At 30.8% G+C, this 21619-nt stretch overlaps 1 protein-coding gene across 4 annotated transcripts in view; it reads right to left on the reverse strand.

Moving 5' to 3' along the window:
• The window catches only part of LOC145268230 (nuclear pore complex protein Nup98-Nup96-like), a 153955-nt gene that overhangs the window by 55045 nt on the left and 77291 nt on the right, over positions 1–21619 (reverse strand). For all 4 annotated transcript variants that reach the window (XM_080123548.1, XM_080123550.1, XM_080123551.1 and 1 more), the window contains 8 exons: positions 17991–18152; positions 12282–12354; positions 12054–12168; positions 11061–11198; positions 10428–10597; positions 8084–8119; positions 6984–7046; positions 6794–6884 (listed from right to left, as the gene is read on the reverse strand). In XM_080123548.1, coding sequence (XP_079979674.1) covers positions 6794–6884; positions 6984–7046; positions 8084–8119; positions 10428–10597; positions 11061–11198; positions 12054–12168; positions 12282–12354; positions 17991–18152 — 848 coding nt within the window. The remainder of the gene's footprint in view (positions 1–6793; positions 6885–6983; positions 7047–8083; positions 8120–10427; positions 10598–11060; positions 11199–12053; positions 12169–12281; positions 12355–17990; positions 18153–21619) is intronic.

Genomic DNA, 21619 nt, shown 5'->3' on the forward strand with positions numbered 1-21619 from the left:
GAATGAAGGATATTTTCTTACACAAAAGTTTGTGAAACTGCTTTTGGGATTGTGTGATGACCTTATGACCGACTATGTGATATTGGCTGTGTTACTTGTGAGGGAGTTATTTTTAGAACTTGTGCATAGAAACAAGTTTGATAGACATTGCACAAATTATTTTTTAAAATTACGAATAGCCACAAATAAAATCTGGTTGGTCGGCTTATTTGAAATCAACAAGAAGATGCAACGAAGTGCTTACAGAGTTGAGAAAAAGATCAGTACCAGTCAGTCTTTGCTAGGAACAAGTGGATTGGATTTTACTTCAGGTGACATTCGTCAATTGCATAAAATAAAATGCAGATTTTTTTCCTAATCGTCTTAGCAATACTTTAAACCAATTATTTGAATAAGAAAATGGATGGCATAAAGCCATCATTTTTTTAATAAATCAACTGGAGAAAGAAAACCATTTTTCTATTTGTTTTGAGACATTAAAAACAGTTATATTATAACAAAAATGAAGATTCTTTTCGTGTTAAATAAAAAAAAAAACATGAATAGCATAAGGCTATCATTTTTTCATTGATCATCCTAGAAGCAAGGAAGTACGATATGTATATCTGTACACACAAGGAATGATTAGTAGATTTGTTTTGTGCTTTCTTCATTCTAAGACTGAGGAAAGATTATAGGAGTAATATTTTATTCTTGTATATAAAAAAGGAAAAAGAAAAAAAAAAAAAAGAAAGTTTCTCCCTTAAAAGTTTAATATACGTTATTTGTTTGGAGTAACTTGCTTTCTTGCTAATTCTAATGTTTTCAATTCGGAATTTCCGATAAATTCTTGGTTATTATTCAGTTAATAAATAAATAAAGGATGCATGTGGCCATTTTAACTGTTATATCCCTGGGAATTCTGCTTGGCACACTGTCCTTCCACTAAAAATGGTGTTGGTCTTATTTCCATTTTTCTTCACTGCCTTATTCTAAAAATAAAAACATTTTTCCATGTCATCTTTCCATTGCCTCTGATACATGCTTTGTTTTGTTTTTAACCCGCCGAACATATTCGGTTAATAGCATTTTTGGATTACACAAAGAATATAAGAAAACGAACCTATACAGTTTGTTTAAGTGGGGCTGAATCTACCATTGATTTTCACTTGATAAGGGCAGGGGGTTGTGTGTGGCGCACCTTTGCTGGTGAACAACCTGCAACCTCACTCTTCATTTTTATTTGTTCCTTTACTGTTACTACTTATTGGTAAGTATCAAACCACACTAATATTTCATAATTGAATGCAAAAGCTTGCAAACACATTTTATATTGTTGGAATTCAGTTTTACTCCTTTTTAATAAGATATAAAAAATGAAATTGTATTTTATTAAAATAATTCTTTCAATAAAAATTTTTTTTTTGGTATTTTTACACTATCAGAACAAAATTTTGTAGCTGATAAATGGAGATTTCAGATAACAAAAACAATGGTTTCTACTAATTTTTTTTTTGTCAATTCTAATAAATTACAATGTTAGCCTCCAAATCATGAAGTTGAAATTACCTGAATATTACTGAATTATTAAAAAAACAAAAACTTTAATCATGTTAGCAGATGAAAAATTTCGGCCATCTTGTTTAAATTGAAATGGAAAATTACCTCCCTTTTACACTCTTCTGAGTAAATACACTCATTTTCAAATTCTATTTTCTTTAATAAATAATTTTCTACCTTGTTGACCTTCGTAATTTTTGGAAATAATCATCTTAAAAATACAAGGAATACATAGATACCATTGTTTTCATGTGAAATTCAGTTTTACAATTTCCGAAAAGTGCCTAAATTTCAAATACAAATCAAGCATTTTTGTATTGTTTTATTTTATTCCAAAAACCAAATTTTCTAAAATTGATTTTTGTCCAGAATTTCCCTATATTAAAAAATAAATCTGTATGATATCTACACCTATGATGAAATGAAAATATATTTAAAAAGAAAGTCACATAAAAGTAAAACTACTTTAAGATTTAAGATTGGCTGAAAAGTGACTCACCTACCATTGAAAAATATCAAGGAACCAAGGGAGATAATTCAAACGTGCGAGATTTTAATGCCCAATAATCACTTTAAAATGTTCTTTATTATTTTATCAAATGTTTTAAAATTTCAAGTAACAAAGATTTATCTAGCAAATTTATCTTGTGCGATTTTAAAAATTGGACCTAATTAATATTTAAGCTGCTGATATGAAACTGATTCTAACAAGTCAATTTACATTGTTTATGATAATGTATTATTCTTTATAGTTTATTAAAAAAAATATGTAATCCCACTTGGACAACTGATATATAAACACTTCAATTATGATTAAAAAATCAGAATCCATAAGTTAAGTACAGTTAATTCATATTGAATGTTAGGCATGCACTAATATATATATATATATATATATATATACACATATATATATATATATATATATATATATATGGAGTAATATGGATTCAATACAACAGCCCAGCTGAGAAGCACAACTGGAGGCCCATTTACAATTGCTTTTGTATCAGGTATGAATAAGAATGTTGTATATATTTTAAAATATAATCAATGTGATTTCCTTAAAATACCAGGAAAATTTTTTTTTTTTTAAAATCAAAGATTAGTATAGAACACCATGGCACAAGCCGTATATATATATATATATATATATATATATATATATATATATATATATGGCATAATATGGCTTCGATACTACAGACTAGCTGAGAAGCATGGCTGGATGCTCATTATTGACAATTGTTTGATTTTCTATCAGGTACGAGTCAGAATGTCATTTTATGTATTTTTCCTTAAAAAAATTCCCAGAAAAAAAAAAAGTTTGTTAATAGGTCTCCAGTTGTGTTTGACCATGAAGTGGTCTTTAGTATAGAATCGCCATGGTACAAACTCTGTACATATATAATGATATGGAATCAATATCAATAAAATTTTGTACCAATTCAAAGGCTGATGTTTTAGATTAAAAAATGTTACGTTCAGTACGCAACATTACGGAATCATGAAACTTTTTTCAATGTCAATATAGCTAAAGAGTTAAAATTTGTTACAAAAATGTTATTTTTGTCCTCCCTTTGTATTAAAAAACAGAAGTAAAGGAAAATCTATTATTTATTTATTTTTATTTTTTTTTTTATTCAATTTTCACCCCAAACAAGGCACAGTGCCACTTTGAAGCAGGGGGCTACTATTAGGGAATTAATTAGCGGGGTCATTATGAAGGGAGAAGAGTAGAAAGATGTTTGTTAACATTACACTTGAACTTCTGCATATCATTGCAGTTGGGAAAGCAGAATCCCGGAAGGGAGTTCCAAAGACCCGCAGTTCTGGGGAAGAAACTATTGGAGTAAAAGGCTTTCTTGCACCTAGGGATCTCCACTGAAAAGGGATGAGACTTAGTAGCTTGTCGGGTTTGTCGGGGGTAGTTACGTCGGGGAGGTACAAGTGTTTGCAGTTCGTCAGAGCATTCACCATTAAAGTATTTGTAGAACAGGCAGAGGGATGCAACATCTCGTCGATGGGACAGAGGTTGAAGCCTAGATGACAGTTCAGGACCTATCAGGTTGGCGACTCTTTTTTGAACCCTGTCCAGGAGCGAGAGACAAGCAGCAGATGCACCAGCCCAGATGTGACAACAGTACTCCATACATGGGCGAATGGTTGCCTTATAGAGGTATAGGATACTGGCAGGCGTAAGTAGTTTTCTAGCACGGTAGAGGGAGCCAACCTTCCTTGCAGCAGCCTTGGCAATGCTCTCAATGTATCTATTCCAGTTCATATTCCCTGTAAACGTTAGGCCGAGGAGTTTAAAAGAAGTACTCTCAGGCAATGTGTTCTTGGCCATTGCTATTGGTGGTAGAGAAGGTTTCTTGTAGTTATTGAAGGAAACAAGCTTAGTCTTAGCAGCATTGAATGAGACCAACCATTTTTGTCCCCATTCCACTACGGATTGGAGGTCATCCTCTAGTGTTTCTGCCATTTTCTTGGATATGTGTTCATTTGTTTTCCCCTCATATCTGTTATAGAGAGTGGTGTCATCGGCAAATATACCCATCTCCGAAACAATATTATCAGGGAGGTTGTTTATGAATATCAGGAACACTAGAGGTCCCAGGATAGACCCCTGAGGCACTCCCGCATTTATGTCATATTGTTTGGATGTACGTCCGTCGAGGACAACTTTGATTTTTCTATTACTTAAGAAGGATTTAATTACGTTATGAATTCTTCCAGTGATTCCATATGATCTAATTTTCCTTAGAAGACCATCGTGCCATACCCTGTCAAAAGCCTTAGATATATCAAGGGCCACCGCTCTACCCTCCCCTGTTTTATCCAATGAACGGTATATACGTTCAGAAACTACAGTTAAGATATCTGCTGTTGAACGGGCTTGCCTGAATCCATATTGTTTGTCAGTCAGGAGTTTAGCAGCTGTTAGGTGCTGGACTAGGACTTGATTAACTAAGGACTCAAATATTTTGGCGAAAAGCGGGAGGAGGCTAATGGGGCAATAATTTAGTGGGTCAGTTCTTTCACCAGAATTCTTGAAGACTGGTACCACAGAGGCGGTTTTCCAGCAGTCGGGAAAACAAGATTCGTTAAGGCATTTATTGTAAAGTTTGGACAGAACTGGAGCAACCTCGGCAGAGCATTTTTTTAATAGCACAGCCGGGATGAGATCTGGTCCACATGCTTTAGAGATGTCTAGGTTTTTTATAATAGCATGTACCTGAGAAGGGGTGATTTTCAAATCGTCAAGTGTGGCGTCTGTTCGCAGAGGAAAATCAGGGAGGGAGTGGTGTACCGAGTTCAGTGTGGAGTTTGAGGCAAACCGACTGGCAAGCAGATTAGCCTTGTCAGTTGCCGTGCAAGCAACCTCATGATTGTTTGTTAGTGGGGGAATAATTGACTGTCCATTATTAACTACGCTGTTGTAGATTTTCCAAAAATCCCGGGTTCCTAATTTCTGTGCTTCGATGCGCTTTCTGGTGGTTTCAGAGTAATCTGACTTAGCTGTGTCTATCACTCTCTTACAATTATTTCTAGCTTCTATAAACTTCTGTTTATTTGAGCTGGACTTATGTCGGTTGAATCTGCGGAACGCATGCTGCCTTTGACAAATGGCAGCTGCACAAGCAGAAGTAAACCATTGGGGGGAGTGGGGCTTGCTATAGTATTTCCGTGCGGGAACATGTGCTTCAATAGCAGTTTTGAACCATTCAGTTGTCTCATTTGCACACTGTTCCGCTGGAAGAGTAAAGATATTTTGCCATGGGGCATCTCTGATGAGCTCCCTGATGGCTTCCCAATCAGCCTTTTTGTAATACCTCGTTGTTTTGAGTAGTGGGTCTTCAGTTTTAGGGCGAGAATTTAGGCTGATTTCTACCATTATCACAGCGTGATCAGCATTCCCGAGTGGGCTATGGGCATTTGTTGTACAGTCATTAGGAACCGTTGTCAGAAAGAGATCTAGAAGTGAGGCATGTTGATCTTGCTGGTCTGGGAAACGTGTCAGAAATGTAACCATCTGAGATAGGGAATGAGATATAGAGAAGCTATATGTGGCGCTACCAGCTATGTCTGTGTGATTTGAGAATCCTAGCCAGTTACTATGGTGGACATTGAAGTCACCAAATACATGTATTTGTGTGCTAGTATCAAGGGAGAGTGCTATATCTATGCTGTCTGAGACTTTGTTTATTAGGGTACAGTCTTGGTTTGAGGGAGAGCGGTAGAGAAAATATAAGTAGCTAATATTGTGTTGCATATTTAGTCTGAAGCACATAAAGGCCTGGCCCTCTGATTCTAGTTTTATTTCTCTAGTTAGGGGGAGGGTGTTTCGAATATAGACTCCAAGTCCATGCATATGTCTGTCCGAGTCCTTACGGTAGAGTGGGAGATAACCAGGCATGTTAAAGTGGTTAGAGGGAATGGAGGAGTGAAGGTTAGTTTCACTTAATGCTAAGATATCCGGGGTGTTTACAATATATATATATATATACCCATGTTTACAATATATATATATATATATACCCATGTTTATATATATATATACCCATGATGAAATATAAAAATCACGTAAACTGATCAAGTAGTTTTATTTTTAATATAATTTTTAGGTGATTAATGGAAATTTGTAGGCATTGCAACATAATTCAAGCTTGAGAGATCTGAGTTATCTCCCTGCATATTTTTAATAGATAGTTCTCAAAATGGCGGACAAGACATCAACTCTTATCATAAAATTTAATTTTCTTAATTAAAAATAGAACGATTTATGTGAATTTTGGAATATGATACTTTATTTCATCACAGGTATGTACATAATAAATTTTTCTTTTTTCATAAAGGGTGAATTCTCCACAACCATCAAAGATTAAACATTTACTTTTGTAAATGTAGATAAAACAAAGAGTTGACGTGTGAAAGCAAATTCAAAAATACATGTTTTAAAACAAAACCTAGATTACGTAGCATGTATTTTTGAATTTGCTTTCACACGTCAACTCTTTGATGAATCCAACAATTTTAGTAAAAGTTCTGCATATTTAAAAATATTTATACATGCGGTTTCAAAATTAATTTCATGCAGTTATTTTAAAATATTAACTTATTTAGTTTATACTTTGTAGTGAACTCACAGTCACACACATACAACCTAAGACCCAGACCTCAGTTCAAGCCATATGGATTATACAAAAATGGATTTGCAAGTATATAAATTTGGTTTTTAAAATACACTTACTTCCGATTCTCCATCAGGCTTCTGTGAGGTATCTTGAGTTTCATCAGTAGAGCAGCCTACAGTTCTTGAAGGCATTTTCATACTCTTTACCCTGAGAAAATTGAAAATGAAATTTTAAAATGAATTAATGCAATAGAAATAAAATCCGAATTAAGAATGTACGCTGGAACAATGAAAAACATTTACTTACGGAGTTGTACAGTCATTGAATAATTCTACAAAATTCTGCTGCTCATCTTTTCCATTGTTTATCCTATAAAGACAATAATTCACCTTAGTTAACATTAAAATACATTCTGAAATCAATTTAAACAAATTAAAAATACTTGAAACTATGTTTATTAAAACCCAATAACCTCCAATTATTAAAATTACATATGAAACCAGGGTACTTGTACAGTTTAATGATGACATCAAAAATGAATATATATATATATATATATATATATATATATATATATAAAATGTATGTTATGGAATGAAGTTTTCAAAAAAATTCACTTCATTTGATCAAATAGTTTTTTTTACAGCGGAAAAAAAAAAAAAAAAAAAAGAAAGAAAAAGCGGACTAAAGCAGCCATGTTTGAATTTTTAGACCACAGAGAGATAACTCAGTTACCCACTCCCCATGTTAAATAATTGCTTCTCTTCCTTCTGTATTCAAACATGGTTACTCTCGGCTCACTGTCATAAAGAAAAAAAACCTTACTTGATTAAATTAAGTAAAAAATGGTTTTTGGAGAACTTCATTCCATAACGGATATGTACAATATAACTTTTTTTCAATATTTTCATTTTTTTTAAATTAATTGATTAAACTGTACAAGTACCGAAACCAGTAATGAAAGTAAAAATTTTTAAAAATGATAAAATCACTTAAGGAATTAAGCAGGAAGTTTATAGAAAACATGTCAACACTAACATACACGGCTGACAGCAGTCGATAACAAGCTAAACTTTGTTCCTATAACAAGAACGCCTGTTCATGAAACAACTCGTTCGCATAGTCTGCAACACGGCTACTAGGCTCTCCAAACTTTGTTTACATCCAAGTATTCCATGGCTCATGCAAATTTTGCTCGTTTTGGGAAACCCACAGTTCAATATACAAGAAAGCAAAATTTCATCTGACAAGGACAACTATAAGCGATAGTAAAAGTAATAGGTAATTCAGGTTACCTATTACTTTTACTACATGCCCTATTATTTCATTGACAGCTGAATAAAAGATGAATATACTACAGTTCACTTCATGTGAATGCTAAATATTCAGAAAACTTTATTACTTACGCAAACGTCTCACTGCATGATGGACTTTGGAAGCTACTGAAAAATAGAAAATAAAAAAAGCTTTATTTTTACTAGTAAAAAATTTACATGAAATAAAAGATACTTTTATTCTATTCATTAATAACACTGAAAAGTTTAAAAAAAAAAAAATTCCAAATAACATAACTGAAAAGTTAAAACTTTCTCAAGTGTAAATTAACCCTTTATGACCTGAATTATGTTGTAGATGATTTAAAAAAAAAAAATTATAATTTTAGATGGTGGCATACTGAATGTAAGCAATGGACAGTTGCAAACTGATGGTATCTGGCATCTACCCAGATACTGAATTAATATGTACAATGCATGTTTGAATCAATTCCCACTTTATTTATGCCGTTATATTCATTTATGACTAAACGAATTAGTTCAACCAGGTCATTAAGGGTTATAGCCAATATTCATGTACACTAAAGCCATGGGAAGTTCTTTACTCATAGAAGTTTTTACTAACATAGCACAATTTAAAAAATTTGTCTCATATAAAAGGTATCATAAATACCATCTATCTTACTGACAAAGTTTCTGTTAATAAAACAAAATGTTAGTCTACTAATGTTTTTCATGCGATTGTCATATTTTATCCATGAATGCATACACTCGTGAGCAAAAAAATGGGCCAAACAAATTTTATACATTTTATTGCACTAAACGCTATATTGAACAAAGAACAATTGAACAAGGAAACTTAAACAAAACTAATAACACAGAACAAGACATTTACTTTAATAAATGCTTATGACGGAATCGCATTCCCTTTTGATTTCTTTAAAAGATCAATCCTTTTAGACATGCTCTCAACCAAAGTGGAACACTGAAGAGGAGATGCTATTCCATTTGCTTTGCACAGCTTCCCACAGTTTGTCATTGTTTAAAAAGTTATTCCAGCCAATGCACCAAATATTCTCGATTGGATTTAAAATCTGGGCTTTGAACTGCCCAAAATATCACATCAATTGAATTATCAGAAAACCATTTTTTGTGACTTTAGCAGTGTGTGCAGGGGCATTATTATGTTGAAAAATAATTTCTAGGATATTCCCAACTTCTGGATACTTAGTAATAGTCCTGTTTCTAATATTGGAATATATTCTTTTGCATTGATTGACTTCTCACATCTAAAAAGTTCCCCAACTTTTGCTGCAGTAAAAGTTCCCCATACAATTGTCCCTCCATTCCCGTGTTTAACTGTCGATTTTATGCAACTTGGCGAAAATCTTTCTCCAGTTCTTTGATTGCACCGTTCGGGAGCATCACTAACAAGACAAACTCATGATTCATCTAACCAGAAAACATTCCTGAACCAGTCTGTATCTTTCTTGCCATAACACGAGAAAAATCTCTTATCATTGATGTTCTTAGATAAAAATGGCTTCTTTGCACACCTTTTAGAAGAAAATCCCATTTTTTTCATTCATCTATATATTGTATATTTAGAAAGAATTTCCAGCCAGTTTTGAATTCTTTGCTATGGTTAACATGTCTTTCGATCCTTTAAAACAGTTAATTTAAACCTGTGGTCGTCTTTCAAAGTGGATGTTCTAGGGCAACCAGATTTCCCTTTTACCAAGTGTTTGACTTTAAACCTTTGACCAATTCGCTTCACTATAGAAAGATGTTTTCACATTTTCTTTTCTTAAAATATCAAAAATCTGCTTGTAAGTCATTCTGGACTGCCTTAATCCTGCAATTCGGTTTTTTATATCCATGTGGTCCTAGTATTTTTAGGATTAAGTTTTTTCACTTATTATTATATGCTATAATAATAATGATCTACAAAATAGAAATTTTCAGTTAAAATTAACAAAAATTCATGGAAAAATATTGAAAAATCGATTTCTTCCTTCTTTCACTCTTGGCCAATTTTTTTTTTTTTTTGCTCATGAGTATATAAGCACACAAACATGCACATAGTAACTGCAAACTCTTATTTAAGCATTGCCATTGATCAACTATTTGCCACTGTATATTATGGAAATACAGCAAGTTCTTGAAACTTTCAAGCAATGTCTGAACAAAGATTTTTTAAAAGTTGAGACTTTGCATAGAACTAATTCTTAGTTAAGTGATTGCCAAACTAAACCAAACAAAAGAGCAAGTTTACACAGTGATAAGCAACAATTGCCACAGATTTTAGAGTTTTCCTTTGACCTTAAAATGGAAGCTGAAAAGAATATCTAACCTGGCAGCTTTACTGCATCCTAATCATTCAACTCAACACACAAAATTCAAATCTAAGATTCAATGTTTTAAAAACAAAACTTCATTACAAGAATATATAAAAAATATATAGAATGCAAATTACCCATCATTATTGTTGTTATTATTGTTGACCATAGGACCTTTATCATCTGGCACTTTTGAGGTTGATCCAGTGTTTTTGATGACAAGTTTTTTAATATTTTTCTTTGGAATAAAATCATTACTATTGAATCCAAAGTCATCTTCATCGTCTAAGCCATCAAACATCTGTGTCTGCAGAATACAAAATTAAAAATAATTGAATCCAAATAACTTTGTATAATTTGAAAAATAAAAAAGTTAAAGCCAACTAATCATATAAGTCATTTGAAATTTATTTTACTTTCAAGATACGTGTCCTACAACTATACATTAAAATTTGTTTTTTTAAACAAATTTTTGTTGATTGGTATGAAGTCATTTCAATAAATATTCAACCCAATTATACTTTTATTTCAACTCTACACTGGCGATTAATGCTCTTAATTCACCACGTGGCTATATCATATCACAAGGACCAAATAAATTTGTTTTGGTTAGCCAGTTAAGAGTAAAGTTCAAATAAAAAATAAGACTATAAAAATGAGTATATGCATTTAAACTTTATCAAAATAATTTTGCAATATTTGCTGAGAATTCAGAGTAAATAAATTGCTTTTTATACACACAAAAAAAAAAAAAAAAAAAAAAAACTAACCTTTTTTCCAGATATTAATGGCAGCAGGGATTTTGGTTTGACTTTTGTCATTGGTCTGGCGCTTACTTTATATTGAAGAACAGCCTTTTGTGCAATGGGATTAGTTGGTTTCAAAATATCTTCTGTCTTTACTTTGCTCTAAAAAAGGACAAAGAAATAATTTATATTTTCATTAATCTTCCTATTTTATTTCTTTTTCAATCTTAAGTTTTACTCCAATGATTAAAAATAAAAAAGCATGATCACAGCTTACATATAAAAAAAAGAAAAATAGAATTAATACCAAACTTTCGATAAACACTAAAGTGTGAAAATTTAAATACTTGCAAATTTTTATTAAAACTATTTGAAGGTTATTTTCAAAATGTATATAATTTATAATCATAACTTTTTGATGTACTGAGTAAAATTTAATTACGGTATTTTCAATATCCAATTTGGTAGGATTTCCATTTTCAAGGGGGGGGGGATTGGAAGGTATTCATTTCAGAATCATTAAAAAAATAACTTTTTATTGATAAAAAGCAAAAACCATAAAAGCTAGAATGCAAGTAGATTGGTTGGTCAATGACATATCAATCATTATGGTTGTATTTAGTACCGGATCCAGTAATTTTAGAAAAAGTTACTATACTTCAAATTCTTTATAACTTAAAATATTTATTCATATTTGGTTTGATTGTGTTGAAGAAAATTATTTTTGACTTTGAAAAACTCAATCATGCAAAGGGGAAAAAAAAAAAAAAAAAAAATATTTTGAATTTTTGATCAGGAATCCAGTATCTCTAGACAGATCGGCCTGATAGCACCAAATACTTTAACAAATATTCCAACCTCAAGCCAAAGTGGACTTTAGAACAATGGTGTCTAATGGGCAAATCCATATTCATAACAGTCCCCAAATGAAACTTCACCACTGGATGCTTAAAAGGTCATATCCAGAACGCCAAGCAAGTAAATCAAGTAATTAACAAATCAAATTGTTTAACTTACATCAGTTAAATTCATAAACAAAGAAGAATCACCATATGGATTGTGAGTCAGTAATTTCAAGTGTTGCTGAATGTTAGCAAAATCAGATGTGGCTCCAGACAATGACATTGTATTACTGGAAGAAAAAAAATAAATAAAAAAGTAAATAAATAAAAGTAAAAATTTAAAAACCCAGTAAATTGGAAAATTATGAAAATAAATTTATGAAGAATAAAAAATAAATATCACCTTCCAAGTGTAGAAGTATTGCCACCAAGATTAAACATATTGTTGGCACCAGTTCCAAGGTTTGGTCCAAAAGCTGTAAAACAGGAACATAGGGACTTGAAATAAAAATGATTTAAAAAGTACACTAAAACAAAAAATTACAAACATTGTACCATAACAAATTGGATATTTATAAAATAGTAATTAACAATATAAAAAAAGATTTATTAAATAATAAAACCCATGCAATTCAACATGTGTAACATTTTCTTAAAAACAAAAATTGATATTTTATCCAAAATTTAATATAGATATTAAAATACAAAACTTAAGATATCAAATTAAAAAAAAAAAAAAAAAAAAAAAAAAAATTATGATGTATGTACTCGTGACAGAATGAAAATGTCATTCCAAAAATCACAAATTGATTGAGTAATTTTATTTTAAACCACGAAAATAAAATTTTCTGCATCAGTGAGGAGGGACTGTCTCGTGTGGCCTGTCACAATAATTCAAACTTATGAGATCAGCCTGGTAATACCTGCAATTTCCTATAAATCACTTAAAATTGTTTAATTTTCTTCATAAAAATAAAACTACTTGATTTTATTTTTATTTATTTTTTTCAAACCATGGAAGGACTTAGCACTATTTTAAACTATATCACCACAAGAATGGTCCTAAAATCTCTTTTCAATTGATATTTATTCCTTGATTGTCCACTTTTCCTACCTAGTAAAATTGCCCTTTTTCTGAGCAATAAATATGCTAATTTTTAAAATTTTTTTCTCAAGTATGGTTTTGACATTTTATGTGTTTATTGCATAGTATTTTATACTACAAAGTACTTCAAAATGAAATTTTGAGTGAATATTTGAAAACGGCTTTTTATCATAAAATTCTATGAAAAATTAATTTGTTTAAATTAAGCTGATATTTTCAGTACTTATTAATTGAATAAACAAAATTTGTATAAAAGCTCAGTACAAATGGGAAACTAATCTGAAATATTTTATAGAATTTGCATATTTTAAATATTTTTACAATTTTTGTTGTTGAACAGGGTAAAATATCGCCCAATTAGGTTAATTTTATGTTCAAACGATAATAGCCAGCATTAAAATAAATGAATTTATTTTCTTAATTCTTATTTAAGCATTTCTCATTTGGACACGCATAATTATAAAACTGGACCTTGTTTGCATCTTCTTTGACATTCAGGCAATTCCATCTTTTAAAAGAGGGATGACAGATGAATTATATATGCTTATGGGCGTGGTTTAGAGGATAAGGAATAAGGATAGAGAGTTGTATGTTTTTGCCTTCAATTCTAGCTGATGGCACCAAAGTCATATATATATATATATATATATATTTTTAGTTTTGATCTCACTACAATATATTAGGATCAATATAATAACTGATAGAGAATTGTCTCTAATAATAAATATGTAATCTGCAGGAATTATGCTAATATATTTAAGCATATCTTATGACCGGGCAAAACCAGACGGCTTGCTTGTGTGTGTTACTGAGTGAGAGAGTGATAAAATCACTTTTTATAAATGAATGTATCAAAATACAAAACCTGAGCCGAGATATATTTATTACATAATCATTGTATCAGTTTTCAAATGGATTTGTAAAGATACAAATGTGTACAAGTCTTTCTATTCAAATTATTACCACCCCCTACACTTTGGTAGAATTTAATGAAAATATTTTTCAATATTGAAAAAGGTTTTTTTTTTTTTCTAAAACATTTCTCAAGCACTCCAAGATATAAAATGTATAGAAATTAAATTTTTGGTTGACATTTGAAAATTCATACTCAAACTTTACCATTATTGAAAATGTCAGACAATTTTCATAATTATTTTTGCAGTGCTTAACAAAAAAAAAAAAAAAAAAAAAAAATCCTTTGTTAGCTTTTGGCATAAGAGATTAAGTGCTTTGGAATAATCACAGATTTCAGTGGGCTTCTGCTAAAATAGTCATATTTTACAAACCAAAGCACTTTAAGTCTTCAAAATACCACCGTTTTATTCGGAAGGGAATATACTTTTAAACGAATTAATAAATAACATACATTAAAAACTCTAAAAGATATAAAGTGATTAAAATGTGAACATGATAAAACAGCGTTTTCAGTAAAATTTTCTAACAACCCCACCTGATTTGTAAATGCTCATACATGCTTGTATTAAGAATCTTTTCATGAAATTTGGAAACAATTCAGAAGAGAGATTACTTTTAATAGTTCCGGGTGTCTGGAACACATTTGACTACTCGTTTTTTTGTTGTGCTAAAAGATTTCAATATGACAAGTATTGAAAATTTTGAAAAAAAAATTTCTCTGGACACTTGCTGTTGAATAAAACAAATCTTTTTACTGTTTTTATTCGTTAAAAGAATAATTGTATGTGGGTTTTATTTTGTGGTAATAGCAATTTAAAAACATATCTGGAAAAAAAAAAAAAGTTTTGATTTTGAATGTACACTGTAGTATTAGTAGTAGCATCATCAGCAACAAAAGCAGCAGCGATAACATGGCCGTTGTAAATGGATGTTTTTTGTTTTGTTTTTCCCAGATCGAATTCTTTTTTAAATTGAAAATCTGATAAAAATTTTATTACATGTTTAGTTAGAGCTATTTATTTTGTTATCAACCATATAAATATTTTTAAAAATTTGACAATTCGTCAAATTTTTTTTAAATGTTGTGCTGTTTGCTTTGAATAACCGAAAATGATTTTTTTTTGTTCACATGTACGAGTGGTACAACCCCTCTATATTTTTTTAATTTTAGTCTTTTTTTTTTTTTTTTTTTTTTTTATAATGTTTTCAGCAGGTTATTATTGAATGCAAACTAATCTACCTGATTATAAAGAAAAAAAAAATGCAAAAATCGATATATTTGTAGGAGGTGCTCAGTTAAGAAATGAAAATGGTAGAAAAAGACATGAAATGTAATTAAAAAATCAAAATCAAATTAATTCAAAACTTGAGAACAATGTCAGCTTTAGCTAAGTTTTTTTGTTTTTTTTTCAAATATTTAAATAGGTGGGACAAAAATACTCAATACTATTCCAAACATTACATTTTCTGTTAAAGTGACATCACTTGTTTTAAATAACATTTATTTTTGTCTGCTTGCCGTAATTCTTGTAAAGTTTCACAATGGGTGTCAAACGCCCTAAAAAAAAAAAAAAAAAAAAAAAAAAAAAAAAAAAAAAAAAAAAACACTCCCATAATCCTAACTCTAGTCTTAACAAGGACGCTAAGTCCATGTGGCAGAGCTCCTCACTAAAGAAAATTAGTAAGCTTAAAAAAAAAAAAAAAAAAAAACTTTCCTTAAAAACTTTCCTTAAAGAAAAGTGCACATAACACATGATTTATTTCCCATAAAAAAATAAATTGGTCAACTGTCCTAGAATGGTCTTGAAATGGTGAATTATTTTACATTAAATTTATGTGAAATCAACCCTCACTCTAGTTTTGTTTCTATCAAGTTTTCAGGATGTTCACATAATTTCCTTTAGCCCTATCATTAACTTTAAATCAGAGTAGCACCCTCCCACCTTCTCATAATTGCACAAAGACCCTCTTAAAACCACACATAAGCACCTTTTCGAAAAGACGCCAAGGATTTATCTACCATAGAAAAATAGTTAACTGCCCTAAAATGCTGGAATGGTTCAAAATGGGAAATTATTTTAAATTCTAAAATAATTTTTGTTTATCTTTCATTGAAGTTTTTCAAGGTGGTCACACAATCTATAATATAAAAGCGAAAATGTGTGTTAGTGTGTGTATATTTTTTGTATGTCCAACAAAGGCTTTTTTTCAGAGGCGGCGAGGGGGGGGGGCACAACTTTTTATATACTGCCTAGATTATAATATCTTTGATTTATGAAAGGAGGTCACTTTTGTTTAAGTGGCTTTTTACATGCTTTTTCTTCTTCTCCACGTGTTTCTTTGGCTTTTTGAAGGCAATCAGCTTTGATCACTGTGGGGAATACCCCTTCATATCTGACATCTGCTATTCATAAGGACACTGCTAGAGTTCCCCCCTCTTGGGGGAGCTTATTTCTTCCACCACAGCGAAAAGAACCGGCTTCCAGCCAAACTGAAGTGCGTGATTTCATTTCTCCTGTGTGAACTCATCTCACTTTCAGCATGTCAACTTTTTAATCTTTAAATTAGAACATTTCACTTCCTGCCCTGTCGTGGCTGAGCAGTAAGATGTCAGTTTTTTTTTTTTCACTTTCTTTTCTAACTTCCTGTCAAGGCTTTGGGTTCGAGCCTACCTGCCTACTACAACTATTTTTTTTCCTCAGCACACCTACAAATACCCGGGCACCCACACTAGTTGTCTTTAATGGTAGAAGCAAATTTTGGAGAGGTAGTCAGATGGGGAGGGGTAACAATAATACCAAAGAAATATTGCAATATATTCATTTTTAAACAGTCCTAGATTTAGATTTCAGTTTTTTTTTGTGCATAAAATGCATTACAATTCAGTTTTTGAGTTCTAACTTTTTTTCTTTTAATGGATACATGGAATTTTTATGGTATTGCAGCATATTTATGTGCATTTATTGCAGATTTGGAAACCATTAATTTCTGGAGATTTTCAGTAGCATATTGTGATTCCTTGCACAAAACACTTATATGGTAAATTTCATTGCTTTTAAAGATATATTTTTACTGAAAAAGTAGTATAAGAAATGTGACAACGCATATGGTCTTCAAGAAGGGAAAATATCCAAACGAGCAAGGCACAAAAATAGTCATTAGTTACTAAATTTTAATTGGATTAAAAAAATTTTTTTTTTAAATTCTTAGCTTATCAAGCTCTTTCTTTGTATGCCATTATTGAAATATGGCAAGCTATTTCAATTTTTTTCATGTGTATTGCAACTTCAAAATGACTGACCAAGTTGGCAATGCAGTTTTCTCATACATGACCACCAGTAATAAATCATAAATAACTTGAGTACAAATGTTGAATTTTGAGCAAAAACATGCAATTTTAGATATTTACAAAATACTACAATTTTGGGGCAATTTAGCCTCCTGTGTGTGTGTGTGGGGGGGTATAGTTTCCCCTCAGAATTCTAGATGGGTCACTTTTCTGCATTTATGGTAAGAAAATCGTTAAATTCTGAGAAAATCAACGACAAAAATATAATTCCTCAAAATGGTTTTATAATATATATATATATATATATATATATATATATATATGAAAAAAAAAAGTGTTGGATTTCTATACTAATTGGTGATAGAGGCTTACACAGAAAGCCTTAATGGCATCACTTGTAGCATCACCCCTTGTTTTTAAGCTTCGCAAGATTCTTTGTTTTTTTTTTTTGTTTTTTTTTACTATCGAGTATAAAAAAAAATCTCTTTAATATATTCTAAGCTGATATTTAATATTTTTTCTGTATTCAATTGGAGGAAAGATTAAAACTTGATATCACCCCCCAAAAATATATTTTTAATAACTTTTACATATACAGTTTTTGATCTGTGGGAAGAAGCCATGTAGGAAAAATATGAAAAGAAATTTAAGAATAATTTTTTTGCAGTGTGATTTAAAAATTGAAAAAGTTTACACAAAACTGATATTTGCCTTTCCAGTTAATGTTAAAAACAAAATAAATTTTTCTTTAAGACAGTATGTGAGTTGCTTAAAAAAAAAAGTGTGGAGATATCTTAACTTACAAGAATTAGCAGCTGAATTCAGATTAAATGCACCAAACGATTTCTGGTTCCCAAAGAGATTTGATGTATTAGTTGGATTAAAATTAAATGTTGATGAGTTATTTCCAAGGGCAGTATTTGTGTTGAAAGTTTTGTTGAATAGACCAGTTCCAGTGTTGGCACCTGAAATTAGAGAAAATTTAAAATTAATGTAAAAATAAAAAAAGCATAAAACCAAAATTACTAAAGGCGGATACAGAATTAAGAAGAATTGGAAAAAGAATTAAAGAAAATTAATAGTTAATGCAGAATTTATTGATATATATGTAAATTTGTGGCGCCCGGAAACCTCGTTCATTTTTGCTAGGTAGAAAAACTGGTCCATTATTGAATAAATATCGATTGAAGACATTTTACGACCATTCTTGAAGGAGTATATTGTTTTTAAAAAGGAGAGTACGCACTCCCATGAACTTTATAAAAAAGTTTTTTCCTTGTTTACTCTTGTTAAGTAAAAAAAGAAAACTTGATCGCGGAATCAAGACACGAAAAACGAAACCATATATTTTAAAAAATAAATTAGTTTTAATTACCACTGTTATTATGGAACAAAAACAAAAAACTTTTGCATTATCAAAGAAAGCAAATATTTTATTCAGAAGAATTAATTTAGTTTAAACAATTCTTGTGTTATGAAACAAAAAAAAAAAAAACAATACTTATGTATTTTTGATACCGCACTGAAATAATATTTCGAAAGCCATTCTTAACATGGGTAGGGTAAGGTGTTTTGTAACTATTTTGTGCTTCCACTTAACAATTTAAGAAAAAGATACTGCGAAATTTGAATTTAGTCTTAAGAAAAAAAGAAAGAAAAAAAAAAAAAAAAAAAAAAAGTGCAGTACCAAAAATACATAAGCACCAAAAACACTTGTATTATTTGATAATATAGGAATTCTTTTTGTTTAAAAGTTATTGGGGGAGGGCACTTCTGCAGTATGCAGATGGCCGCTATTGTTGGAGAGGCGATAACTCAAATTTCTTCTTGATCAAACGGAAACATTTATTGTATAAAAATATATAATCGTAAAAACATTTAAAAGTCTGCGTAAAAAAATATAATTTTAATAAAACAATTTTGTAATGAAAGCAACATTGGATTTTTATAAAGTAAAATAACTTATTTTTTTTTCGAACAAATAACTTAAATGAAATATTTTTTTGAATTAAAGCAACTTTGAAGGATCAACAACAAATTAATAATTTAAGTTTTTTGACCGAGAAGTGTCACCTAGCAACACTTTAGTAAAACGCACCAAGAAAAGATGGCCGCTGTCTGCATACTGCACAAGTGCCTTTTGTTGTTTTGTGAACATACATTAATCATTTTTTTTTTAAATATTTGTTTTATTATTTGATAATACAAATGCTTAATTTTTTGTGTTGTAATAACACAAGAAGTGTTAAAAACTAAATTTTTTAAAATAAATATATGGTTTTGTTTTTCATATCTTCCATTCGGTTTTGTTACATATTAAACCGTATCCATTTCCAGTAGCTGGATTTTTTTCCCCGAGCAGTGATCTTTGACATTACCTAAAAATATATAAATTTATTTTCTTTTGGAGGGGGTGGGGCTCATTTTAAAACTATATCTACCTCAATATTTTCTTTAATTTTCTATTTTGCGAGCGATTATTGAGACTTTCAAGATGTGATCCTCTCATGTCGGCCATTTTTTGTTCAAAAGTAACACTCTACATTGCTTTTTTTTTTTTTTTAAACAAAATAAACTCTTTAAAATAAGATGAACCTTAAAAACTTACAAAGCTACTTTGAAAAATCGATTTTATTTTGTTAAAACAGTAAACATGTAAAAATATTAAAAAGAAAATATTATGCGATGTGTATTCTCTTAAAAACAATATCTCCTTCAATAATGGACCAGTTTTCCTACCTAGCAAACATGAACGAGTTTTCTGGGTACAAGTTTTCCAAATTCAAATTCGTACATTGTATAAAAAATGAGAAGCAATTGCTGTTTAAAATATTAGCTTATATATACAACAATTGTAGAAAAATATAAGATTAATGAGAAAATTAAAATCAATAAATAAATGAAATTACTTAAAAATACTTTGCAAAAGAATAAGAAATCGTAAAATTACAAAACTAAAGTTCTTTAAAATAGGTCATGTTGACCTAGATTCATAATACATATTTGAAAAAAAAAAAAAAAAATTTTTTTTTTTATTATTTGTGCCTTCTGCAGCCGTTTTCATTTTTAAAATCAAAATTACCGTGTAAACTTCACTTGAAGTGTAAATTTTCATGATAAAAATTTAACTGAAAAAACTATTTGTTCAAGAAATAAACATTTTTATATACCTTATAGTGCTCAGTAAAAATGGCACAAGTAAATAAAGAAAAAATGATTAAAAGGAATGAACTGTTTAATAAAAAAAACTGATCATTCAAGTGAGGTGAGCTAGGCTTCCTCCCTTTAATTTTTAATTGTTTTTTTTTTATTTATTCTTGTGTCATCGGCAATCTACGATTCAGTCTTTAATGCTCTATGCCATTATTTTCAAAGATTGGACAACCCTCCTTCACATGCCTTAAAGTAAATTTTTCCCATATATATATATATATATATATATATATATATACATACATACACCAGTCATAAAATAATGCTTAAATAAAACGGAACAAACACTAACAACAATTCGCCTCCCCCGTCGAGGCTTGCATTTACAAATATCCATGGACTTAGAACTAACCTAGATGTAGCATCATTTCTCCTAGCAAACTCCCCAGATATCTTAGCACTAAGTGAAACTAACTTCCACTCCTCCATCCTCTTAACTCTCTCTCTCTGGTTATCTTCCATGTTGCCGTGAGGACTGACAGATACATACACGGACTTGGAGGCTATATTCGTAACACCCTCCTCATGACTAGGAAATCTAAACTAGAAACAGATGGTCAGGCATGTGCTTTAAACTAACTTTACAACATAGTATTAACTACTTATAGTCTCCCTCGACCAGGACTGTACTCTAATCAATTATATCTGACAGCATAGATGTAGCACTCTCCCTTAACACTAGCGCCCAAATACATGTATTTGGTGACTAATGTCCACCACAATAATAATTGGCTTGGCTTCTGTCTGTAGACAGTTGGGAGCATCATCCATAACTTTTCTATATCTCATTCTTTGACACAGACAGTAACATTCCTGACCAGTTTCCTAGATCATCAGGACCAGCAAGCCTCACTTCTGACAACAGTTCCTGAGAATTGTGTAACAAGTGCCCACTCAGGAATGCTGTGATAATGATAGATATCACTAAACTCTTGACCTCAAGTTGAAGAGCCATTGCTCAAAACGACAAGGTACTACAATAAGGCTGACTGGGATATCATCACATAAGAGATGCCCATGAGGAAAAATCTTTTCTCTACCCGCGGAACAGTGCACAAATGAGACCACTAAACATGGAGGTGGAACAGATACATCAAGGGCATTGCCAAAGCTGCTGCAAGAAAGGTGGGCTCTCTCTACTGTGCTAGAAAATTACTTACACTTGAAAGTATCTTATACCTCTACAAGGAGGAGTATGGAGTATTGTTATCACATTTGG

This window comes from Euprymna scolopes, chromosome 43 (assembly GCF_053919585.1).
Source record: "Euprymna scolopes isolate OS-2025 chromosome 43, ASM5391958v1, whole genome shotgun sequence".
Classification (NCBI taxonomy): Eukaryota; Metazoa; Mollusca; class Cephalopoda; order Sepiida; family Sepiolidae; genus Euprymna; species Euprymna scolopes.